The 12,088-nt window shown below is 39.4% G+C and overlaps 1 protein-coding gene across 1 annotated transcript in view; it reads right to left on the bottom strand.

Moving 5' to 3' along the window:
* RFC3 (replication factor C subunit 3) overlaps positions 1-7,353 on the bottom strand; it is a 28,768-nt gene extending 21,415 nt beyond the window's left edge. The window contains exons 1-3 of the mRNA XM_088140728.1: positions 7,250-7,353; positions 7,052-7,161; positions 34-171 (exon numbers count right to left, since the gene is read on the bottom strand). Coding sequence (XP_087996854.1) covers positions 34-171; positions 7,052-7,138 — 225 coding nt within the window. The 5' untranslated portion in view covers positions 7,139-7,161; positions 7,250-7,353. The remainder of the gene's footprint in view (positions 1-33; positions 172-7,051; positions 7,162-7,249) is intronic.
* Positions 7,354-12,088: the final 4,735 nt, after the last annotated feature.

The following is a 12,088-nucleotide window of genomic DNA, read 5'->3' as shown; positions in this document are numbered from 1 at the left end:
AAAAGTGTGGATTGCAAAATTGATGTTTCTTACTGTTATAGTTTGATGTTCAATCCTCAGTTTCTCTACTCCAGAACCATACAGCTCTCTTAGTAGACACATTATTCTTGTCTTCTTTCCAGCTCCTGATGGCCCATAAACTAACAGATGAGGAAAATCACCACACTGAACCTGTCAAACAGAATGTATACAAAGGTATTACTTTTATATTTAGTTTGCACTGAAAAGATAAAGAAAACTTGATTATATACCAGACATAATTTCCACCAAGCCTTCAGATTGCTTCAATTATATTTTGAGGATTACTGATGTTTATTCATAAGACAAGGACACACTTATATAGAGTTCAAGAGGATATACCACTATTGAGAGTTGTCAGTATATACTGCGAGGCCCAAGAGATTCCTGGCACACCAGGATGAGTATTCTTGGAATTTTATGGAATGCAACCCAAAACAGATGTTTGAAATAATCTTAAATGACAGCATGAAGGCCATTATCAAGAAGCAATATAAAGAAGAGCTGAAGCTAACAAAATTATCTGAAACCCAGCAAAAGTGAGGAACTAGAGCTCAGTAGCAGAAGTTATGTTTTTAGGCCAAATCTGTCACAATCATATCTAACAAGACTGGAAAACACTTCTACTGTAAATTCTAGATAATTTAGTTGACAATGACCTAAATGAACCAATAGCCTGCTTCAACATGATACAGGCTCTTATATTCCCATGGCAATTTATACATGGGACAAAATTAATTATATTGGGCTGTATAACTGAGTGAACACATTGTGTTATTTTTTGGGATTAGTAAATTCTGTGAACCCAGCCATTGTGAATTGTAAAACATTGTTTACGTTTAGCATGTTATACAACCCAACCATTTACCATTTAGTCAACAATTCATGCCTAACCAAGCCTTGATTTAATGCAAGCTGAAAGCTAGGTCTAAAATACAACTACCAATATCATAAGCTCCCTACAAGATATACTTTGAGGTCCTTTGATTTGGAGTATGTCTTTTTATTTTCAGACTGCTGTATCAAAGTCAGTTAAAACTAGGTTCACCAGACCTTACATTCCAGGACCAGCTCTGTCTTAGATTATAAAAGGCAAAGTTTGAGTTTTGTTTAAGATGAATTACTTTCACTCCAAAGCAGTTTAAGTTCATCCCTTGCTTTGCAACAAAGCACTTTCATATTTTATTGTAGAAGTATACAAGGTGTTCCTATTTCATCTTTGGCATGACACAACCTTGTACAGAGGCTCCAAGTCAGACATAAACAGACAGTTATCCTGGGATGTATCATCTCTCCATAAACAAGATTTCAAAATGAACAATACCATCTAGGGTCAGACAGAATAAATCTGAGAGGAAGAAATAGCAAACTGTAGTGAATAATAGCTACAAAGAGAGATGCTGTAATTTAAGCATGTCAAAAATGTACACTCTCCAACCCAAGAACCTTATGCTTTCTAATTTATGGATATTGCTGAAAGGAGAACATAACTATAAATGCTCATAAAGAAACCTTTTAAGAAAAGATTTTATGTCTTGCCTGAGATTAAAACACAAAGAGCACTTTCAAAATCCAAATAGGGGAACTTTGAGATTAACTTTACAGAACTTTCAAACTCTGAACTATACTTGTGAAGGAAATCCCCATCTTCAAATAGTTCATCATCTAACCATATTGGCCATAGTCCAAAATAAGAGTTCACTGTTTTTACTTTCCAATGGGAATCAAGCATGTGTACTTAATATTGCATTGGATCTTACATTTCATTTCTAATAGGCAATGACTTGGATTTGAATATATCCACAAGTCAGGCTATCTACAGTGGATCTGTAATGTTATTAATAATCACTAGATGCTGAACATGGCTAGAGTACCTAAGAATATAAATGCTGATCCATACTTCAGGACTGTTTATATCAAAAGCACAGCCCTGGGACCCCCAGCATATCTTTTATGCCTCCAAATTGGATGAAGCATTGAAGGCACTGAATTTTGGCAAGCTTGGAGATTTTAAGGAAAATATTTAAGATATCCATGCAGATACTTCAGGTACCCATTTTATCTTATAAAACTCCTGAACACCCCCATCCCACCTAGCCCCTGCCAAACAGATATTGATAAATTTTGGAGTACAACACTAAACATGTCATCAAGCTGCGATATAGATTTTGAATCAACAGAAATTATACCCTCTGATTTACACTCAATCGTGGGGAGCTCTTACAATGGCTGTGTTGATCTGATGTAGAATGCCAAATCTAGTCTAAATATCTGGCTGACTGTGCAACCAACAACAATAATAGTAATAATAATAATTGAGAAGACAGCAACAGACAGCAAATGCCACCTCTGCAAAGAAGCTGAAGAAACAGCAGACCACCTAGTTAGCTGCTGCAAGAAGATCGCACAGACTGACTACAAACAATGACATGACAAAGTAGCAACAATGGTACACTGGAATATCTTCAAGAAATACCATTTGCCTCCAAGCAAGAACTGGTGGGACCACAAAACAGACAGTGTAATAGAAAATGAAGAAGCTAAAGTGTTCTGAGACTAGAATTCAAGCAGAAAGGTACCTGCTGCACAACACCCCAGATTTAACAACTGTTAAGACAAAAAAGTCTGGATAGTGGACACTGCAATACCTGGAGACAGCAGAATAGAAGAGAAAGAACTGAAGAAAATCTCAAACTATAAAGACCTGCAAATAGAAATAGAACTATGGCAAAAGAAATCAAATATACTACCAATAGTAATAGGAGTCTTAGGTGCAATCCCAAAACACCTAAGCACCACTTGAAGACCACCGGCATTGACAAAATCACCATCAGTCAGTTGCAAAAGGCAGCTTTATTTGGCACAGCTTATATCCTGCGATGATACCTTTAACACCATCAAACAACATCTGCCCATCCCAGGTCCTTTGGAAGGACTTGATAGGAGGAATAAAAATGCTAAATCCAGTCTAAACATCTAGCTGATTGCGTGACCGCCAATAATAATAGTGCATTATTAATTTTTTCCTTCCAGGTGGTAGTAGGCTTGGGTCAGAAAGGCAGGAAGAAGGCAAATAAGCTCTGGGAAGGAGTATAACATAATTAAGCAACCTTAGGCTGCAACAACAGAAGTACAGTTTCTAAAGCACAGGCAGTAGTAGTTCCTCCTTTCAAAAAAGATTCTCTAAAATTTCTAGCAGAGAACTTTTCCAATCCTAAATGAAATTTTTCAGTTTGTATGCCATTTCAGCTTTTAATCAGGAATACTGCAGGCTGTATCTCATGTTTGTAACCTTTGTTATATTATATGTTTACTTTGCTATGTTATACTCTGTGTGCATACACAAAGAAATTATTTTTCTATATATTTTATGTGTACAGGTACACTGCCTATAAACATTTATCTGCTGGTCTAGGATGTTCTCATGTTTCAAATAAAGTGAGTTGAAATCTTCTGAAGTTTGTAAAACAAAGAATTAAAATGCTTCTAATAATTTGTTTTGCATTAAAATAACAGGAAATGTATTCATTTATTTATTAAGCATTCTTCACTGAGGGAACACATTTCCCAGATGAAGGATTCCTGGGAAGAGAAGGGCTGCATAGCATAGGATCTGGGAACAAATATTTTGAAGGCATATTCATTTACAGAAGACAGTCCACAAAAAGAGTGTGATATCAATGCTGAGAAAAGGATTAGGGGTTATTTAGAGGATGTGAGTGTACCAATAATGAGCAAATAAATACAGGAAGACATAGGTCAATTTAAGTCATGTGACTTAAGGATTCATGTGTCTCTACAGAAATGTGCAAGAAGACAAATATGATTTAGTAGGCATTATTGAATCCTGTAGAACAAAACGTACACATGATACCAAGGATTGTGAAGGGTGTAACTTATACAAAAGGAATAAGGCAGTGAAAGTGGAGGAGTGATGGCATTATACATGAAAGAAGTGGATACATATATTCAAGCCATATTAGCACAATGGCCTAGTAAGACTACAACAAATGAGAAAATACAAGATGTTACTGTACAAAGGTGCTACAGACCACCAGGCCACGCAGTAAGGGTAGATGTTGCACTCCTGAACCTTTCAGGAAGGAGAACTACAATAATAATGAGATACTATAGTAATAATGGGAGACTACAACTATTTGGAGATATGTTAGAAACCAATTCAGCCAAGACTGCAAAGTCCCAAAAATTTCTCAGTGGTCTTGCTAAGGGTTTCATTCTCAAGAAGGCTGAAAAAGAGACAATAACTGCTAAATATGATCCTAACTGGAAACAGCTGGTTGAAACAATAGGAACCTTATGAGGATGGAACCACATAATCAAGATACTACAGAAAGAGACACTGGAGCACATTTGTGTGTCATACATGCACACAAAATTTCAAGTAAATGATTTCAGTGCTTAGAGAAGTACTAGATACTATTGAGCACAGAAGGTTGGGAGCTTGACAAAAATAAGATCCTGGAAATATAGTTGCACACCATGCCAATCAGAAAAAGATGAGAGGTGGTTAGGAAATTGTTGTAGAGTTAAGGGCAGGACATGGACCTAAGAGTTAAACAGGACATGGACATGACAGAAAATGGCAGTTGGGTATAATCAAGGATGTATACCAACAAGTATACTTTCTTACTTTCTATGGAAAGCACATCAGAAGGCTTAAAACACAAAAGGAAATTATGCTTACAAAGGGAAACAAAAAACAACAAAAAGAACTTTGGCAGTGACAATAGTAAAAGGAAGGAAATGGGGTTGGTCCCATTACTTAGGAAAGGTAATAGGATAATAACAGGTTAGAAAAAGGTCCCATTGCTTAGGGAATGTAACAGGATAATAACAGGTTAGAAAAATCAAAGGCATAAGATGGAGGGACCATACAGAATAGCGGTACATGCAGAAAGAGTCTAGGGGTATTAGTAGGTCAAAAGTTATATATGAGCCAACAGTGTGATGTGACTACATAAAAATAAAATGCAATTTTAGGCTGCCTCAACAGAAGGACTACATCAAGATTAAGTGATGTAATTCTTTGTCTCTGTTCTGCATAATGTAGGTCTGACCAGATATACATTATTGCATCCAGTTCTACGCACTGCATTTTAAGGACACAGACAAACCAGAGGGAGTCCAAAGGACAACATCCAAGATGACAAGGGGAATGGAAGGAAAAACTTTTAAGGGAAGATTGGAGGCATTGAATATGTTTAGCCTGCAGCAAAAGACAGAGGGAGACACAATGCCTGTCTTTGAGTATTTGAAGGGCTGATGTTTAGAAGATGGGGCAGAACGATTTAGAGTTGTTCCAAAAGACAAGATAAAGAACAACAGGTTTAAATTTCAATAAAGTTGATTTCAGTTTGAGGAACCACCTACATCGACTGTTTCTGCCTGGGTGGTGAAATCAGGTCCCATTGATAAGACAGTGTCACCTATCAGGACCTAGGAAGCATGCCTTCTCAGTCACAGCACCTGGAACAGCATTCTCCCCCCCACCCCCAGGATTCATACAGCTCCCACTATGATGGCATTCAGAAAGCTACTGAAAATATAGCTATTATTCCAGGCCTTGGGGCAGAGTGGTGGTTGAGCCTCTATAGGTTGTTTTATTTTATTTATCTTCTGAGCACTTACAATCTGCCTCTTCTTTTAATTGCTGTGTGTGTGTGTGTGTGTGCGCGCGCACCTCTCAGTCATCTGCCACCACAGAAAAAGGTCTCTCTCCTATGGAAGCCCACCTCATCTCCTTTGGCGAGGGAGCCTGGATGAGGGTCTCATTAAATGATCTTGAAGTCAGGGTAAGTACTTATGAGAGAAAGCACTCCATCAGAGAACCTGCTCCTGTTGAGGCTCTTTGAATTGGATCTGGAAATGGACCAGCAGCTAGTATAGATGGCAAAGTACTGGCATAATATGTACATATCAGTCAGTCCCAGAGAACGGTCTAGCTGCTCTATTTTGAATTAATTGAAGTTCCCAGATTTTTTTTTTCCAAAGGCAGCCCCATGTACAATGCATTGCAATAATCCAACCAGGAAATTAACAGAGCATGACTGCTGAAACGCTGCTTCTGATTAGGTAAGGTCATAGTAGGTATATCAGCTGAAGCTGATAGAAGGCACTCTGTGCCACTGAGGCCATCTGAGCCTCTAGTGACAGCAATGGAACCAGGAGCACCCTCCAGCTGTAAGCCTGGTCCTTTAGGACAAGTACAGGTACCACCCAGCTGGACAGTAAACCCATCATGTCTGGATTAAGGCTCAGCTTAGTGGCCCTCACCTGGTCCATTACTCTGCCTAAGCATTATTTCAGAACACCAACAGTCTCATTTGTGTTAGATGAAAAGGAGCTGGATGTCATCCGCATATTGACGGCACCTCAGCCCACATCCCCAGATGACCTTTCCTGTCAGTTGTATGTTGATGTTAAACAGCATAAAGGATAAAATGGAGCCCTAAGAACTCTATAACTCAACTGCCTTGAGGCAGAAGAATAACCCACCAGCATGGAAACAGCCAAGCAGAAGTGGAGCCATCCCAATTCTGACAGCTTGTCCAGAAGAACACCATGGTCGACTATCAAAAGCCACTAAGAGATCCAGGAGGCCCAACAAGGTTTCATTCTCTCTGTCTTTTTCTCAGCACAGGTCATCCCACAGGGCGACCAAGGAGATTTCTGTCTCTGCACCTACAACACGTTGTTTTTATTTATATATTTTTATATATATTATATATATATATATATATGTATATTCCTGTTAGATACAGTCCTTTTAATCATAATTTCTTGGTTTGGAAAACGCTGCTTTCCGCTGAAAAGTGGCCCCAGAGAATAAAATGCCCTCTAATGGCTAAGAAACAGCCAGTAAAAGCAGCATGGCACAGTGGTTGCCAAAGAATGAAGAGGAAGAAGTAACAAAAGGAAATGCAGCTGGGGATGCATAAAGGGCGAGGAGGTGCTATTTCTCCTCTTCCTTCCTCCCCAAATAGGAAAGAGCCCAGACACCGCCGCCTCTCACCAAGTTGCGAAGCTGCGCCGCCTGCTCTCGGTGATAATCTATTTTGCAGAGCGAGGTCGGCCGGTATTTGTCCACCCAGAGGCTCATGGTTGCGATCCGCCGACCAAATCCTAAAGGAGTGAAAGAACCGAGTTGAAAAAGCGCGCGCTATGACCACAACACCTCCAGAATTCCCGCCCAGCACAGGCTCCTCAGCACCGGAATAGCGTAACGGCGCATGCGCTCCATTTGAACTTTCGACTCAATTCTCCAGCGCTCGTTGTCTTCCGGCCATTATGTCAGCTACGGGGGTTGTATTTTTCAGTACGGTGGCTGGGATGGGATAAAAGAAAAGACGCAAACTACCGCTCTTGGAATGGAAGGTTGATGAATGACTACACTGCCTGTGCAGAACACAGAAAAATATGATGATGGGGAAAATTCCCTGCGTGGAGGTGATGTTTGTAGGACTGCGCTTTAACTTGGAGGAAAAATTATTTAATAAGCCTGTGAGCTAGGCTCATCCTCATAGGCTGTGTCGTATTACCCATTCATCCGTGATTAATTGAATCTTGCTTTATTCAAGCCAATTTTCCTAGATCGCATGATCCGCTGACCAATACATTAACCTCCCGGGCTGGATTCACACAAACTGCTTAGCACTTGGAGAAGAAACAGTAGAAAATCCTAGGGGTATGGGCTGAAATTGGGCGGCGGGGGGGGGGGGAATCCCGCAGTAAACAGTTCCGAACCACTTGAGTATTGGAAAAAGATACAGAAACGCTTCCAACAATTCACCAGAAGCTGAGGTCAACTCGAAGATTTTACCATTTTATACTGCAAGCTGTGCAAACTCAGCCATTCTAGGCTATGGTGTGATGGGTTTTCCGATGTCTTGAGAAACCAGAGAATATGATTTGTAAATCATGATTAGCTTGTGTGAACTAGCTGATTGTGCTTTATTTACTGTTACTGTACATGGTTAAAGAGCTTAGTATATTGTGTGAATCCAACTTGTGTACAATTATTTACACTGCTGTTGCTTTGTTTGGTGTGTCATGTGAATCCAGTAAATTAGGTTGAGTAAACCATGGGTAAGTTAACCATGGATATCTATGCCCTGTAAACACAACCTATTTGTAGAATGATACTTCCCCACTTTCACAGTTAGCATGGAAATCAATTGAGCTGGCAGAGGAAGGATGAAGCAACTAGACTGCATTGAAATTCTCAGCACCTATGGCTACAGAGGGAGGAATGTATTCCAAATACATTTTTGAAAATGCATCAAGCCAAATATCTTTTGTACTGAGAGGTGGGATACCTCCCTTTCTCTATCATTTACTTCAGTGCATCTCCTTCATTACCTATGGCTCCTAAGAGAGTGCTGAAATCTCTTCATTTATTATTAGGCCTAATATATTTAGGCAACAACTTCATCATTAGGGCTGCAGACTTTAAATCAGTTTCATTAGTTTTTTGTTTTTATTTTGCTTTTGTGAATTGCCTTGGGACCATTGATGAAGGGTAATATGTGAAATTTTAAAATGAAACCAGTTGCTATTTTATATTTTCTTACAAGGGAGTAAGAGCCACTTAACCAAATGAAACATATTACTTAGGAAATGGAGTATTACCAACTATTTTTAGGTATATTTATTCAGTAAGCCTGACTTACTGTAGTAGGGTTTATTCCTCCTACACAAAAGTCCATAAGCTTCCCATTCCTATCTAATTAAAAAGTAGATCTTATTAATGAAAGTTACTCCAGAAAAGTGTATAATGTTGCTTAATTAATAGGGTCAGCTTTCATTGATAAAGGCATAGTTTTTCAGGCTACTTTGACTATTGCAAGTCTAAAAAGGTGGTGAAAATGAATGGTTAAAGTGAAGACTAAGGGACATTATTATCAAGCTGAAGGTTGATTTAGATTTCATTTAGTTGCATAGCAGATGGAAAAGGGGATACAGCTATTATATCTTAAATAAAATTATTCTTCAGTAGCTCTAAAAATATTCGGGGTGCTGTTAAGATGTAAATATATTTAAAGACAATCATGTTAGTCAGCTGAAAATTCTGTTAGAGTAGGAGTACAAGATAATAGGATACAAAAATCTGTATGGCAGCAAAAAAAAGAAAATGAAATCTTTGCTGTTTTCCAATTATTATCTGGATTTTTGAGACCCTACATAACCCCTGTAATAAGGTCTTTCTCTACAATGCTACATAGGTGCATTTTACTTTCTGGAGCAGAGGACAGAAGCCAATCAAAGACATTTCCAGAGGAAGAAATAAAGACGATCAGACTGATATAGTTTAACACATAGCTATGCAGATGAGCAGAACTAAAGCCTGGGGAGTATGGTGAAAAGATTAAAATATAGAGCCTGCATTTTGAAAAGCTGTGTTAACTCTAAATATAACCATGTTCCCTTGAGCTATAGAGAAAGGCAGAATGCAAATATTGTGAACAATATGCAAGATGATTGCCTCAAAACAGCCAATAAGAGGCATAAGTAATGCGCTCAAGGCAGTCTCCTTAGATGGGCCTCCCAGCTGTACCAGTTGGAGAGTTACTGACCATGTTCAAAGAAGCACACCCTTTGTTCACAGAGTCTGATCTTGGAGAGGAATGGCAGCAATGGCAATTCAGGGTATTTACCTAGGGTTAAAACAGTACTGGCAGGTCATATCAGTATAGAGCTATAAGATCTGAGTTGAAGAAATTGGATAACCACTAGATGGAAGTAGAAGGTAGAAATGTATGTATCTCTGCTGCCATCTAATGATTGTCCTAATCAATATGCCCCAAGGCTGGCTGCTCTTGCCTGCAGTCTGTTTCCACTTACCACTCTGCTTCTTCCTATCACACTGTGGTAGGCAACTGCCAGGTAACTCTGTGGGTGCATGCTGGCCCTGCTGCAGACCACAAGCCAAAATTGTGGTATCAGGGGACTGCTACCCCTGTCTAGACTGTATTTATGTCATTGGAGTCCACTGTATATTCATTGCATGTTTAATTCTCAGTCCTCGGCACTTGTGTCTGGATGCTCTTCATATAAAATATATTTTTGTTAAAAACGTATGAGCATATCTTGGTACAGTAATATTGGTCTTCCCTGATGGTCTCAGTCTCAGTCAGCTGTCACTTCAGTTTAGAATTATTGTCCTTTCCTCATGTCATGATGGTTGCATAGCTTCAAGACTGCTAATTACAAGAGAAAAAATATCCCCTTATAATTGACAGATGGTTACGCTGCTGTCAGGCTGATGTCATCCCAATGAAGTGATACAGTAAAAAAGAGTGACACTGACTACATGAGACAGGTCCATGTTTTAATATATCAGGTTTCCAACTTCAGGCCAAGGGAGGCAGCAGCTGCTCTTTAAAAGCCGTGAGCCAAACATACATTCTTGTTTGCTAATGAAATGAAGATGAAGGGCTAAGGCTAGGGTTAAACCCTAGGGTAAAGGATCCTTCCATGGGGCATAAATTGGTTGGCAAGAAAGGCTGTACTATGAAAAGGACTGTATGTTTGCCTAGACAATGGGAAGCAGTAGAATTTAGATTACAGTAGATTCAATAGAGCATATTCAGCAAAAATACAGGTGGTCCTCAGCTTATGTCCATTCGTTAAGCGACCATGCAAAGTTATGGTGGTGTTAAAAAAATGGATTGTATGACCAATCCTCGAAGTTCCAGCCATACATCGCAGCACCCCAATTACAACGTCACAGGGAGCCACCATCACGTGATCACCATTTTCGACCTTCCCTACTGGCTTCTCACAAGCCAGTCACTCTGATAAGTCCTCCCAGCTTTCCTGCACTTGTGCCGTGCCGCGCCCTCCATTCTCTGGCCTTCCTGTACTCGTGCAGTGCCACACCCTCCACCCCATAGCCTTGCACTTATGCCGCGCTGCGCCTTTCACCCCTTGGCCTTCCTGTGCTCATGCAGCACCACGCCCTCACTCCATGGCCTTCCTGCACTCACACTGTACCTTCCACTCCACAGCCTTCCTGTGCCAAGGGCTGCATTTTTTTCTTTTCTGGGAAATAGAAATGCTCTCTGACAAGGTCTATGAGGAAGCATGGTTTGGGATGGGGTTAAAATTTTGAGCCTCATTAGAAAATGTAAGGGTTTTTTAAAAGTAAAGTACATCCATTTGCTCCCTCTGTAACTCTAAAAATCCAAAGATCTGTGTTCCAGCAGTTTAGTGCTTTACCAGCAAATGTTGGCAGTGCAGTAGAACACCGACAAAATCTCCAAAGGGGTCCTGTGGTCTGCTCACTCCTGCCTTAAGCATATTCTTTCCATTTGTAAATGTTTTCATTTCTTTTCACCATGTCAAAATAATGGCAGTGATTATCTGTCAAAGCTTTCAGGGTTTCAGTTTCTGGGCAAACTGAATAATCCCAGATGTTTTCTATCTACTGGAAGAAGAATTGACAAAAGTCAGATAGAAGAACTTGGCCTTGATTATGAAGAAACAACTCTAGATCAATTTACTTAATTAAATTTATGGGGCCACCCAACTCCATCATGACTTCTCAACTACTATAAAGCTGAACCTTTTCACTGTCTTACTTAACAGGTACCATAGCAGTATCCTGTTGATTACTGAAAACATCTGAAAACAGCTCACGTACTTCCGTTACTTAATTTTTAAATAAGGCTGGACAGACATAACTAATTCTGTGCGTCAAAGACTCCAAGACCAATTTCAAACTCAAAAGTGGGATCATATGGTCACTTTAATGATCAAAGTATCCATTGAAATATGCTGTGAATAGTTCAAAATGTGTTGAAAACATTAATTCATGCCTACAGATTTGTGATAAGAGAAAAATTAATTCTGTGTTAAATGTTCCTTACAGATTTGTCAAATGTTCCAGTAATAAGAATAGTTCATCATTTACATTACATTTGGAGGAGTGGCACAAAACGAATATAAGGGAAGGAATAGCAGCATGCATTCTGAACTTGAGATTTGTTGACATGTCAGGGCTTCACACACAAGGGTGTGCATTAATGTTAGAAAAAATGGAAAATTGCAC

The sequence above is a fragment of the Python bivittatus genome, unplaced genomic scaffold (genome assembly GCF_059951505.1).
Source record: "Python bivittatus isolate LINGU-HERP-01145 unplaced genomic scaffold, Pbiv_v1 ctg000340_np1212, whole genome shotgun sequence".
Classification (NCBI taxonomy): Eukaryota; Metazoa; Chordata; class Lepidosauria; order Squamata; family Pythonidae; genus Python; species Python bivittatus.
The sequence above is the reverse complement of the archived record's forward strand: the minus strand, read 5'-3'. Positions and strand labels throughout refer to the sequence as shown.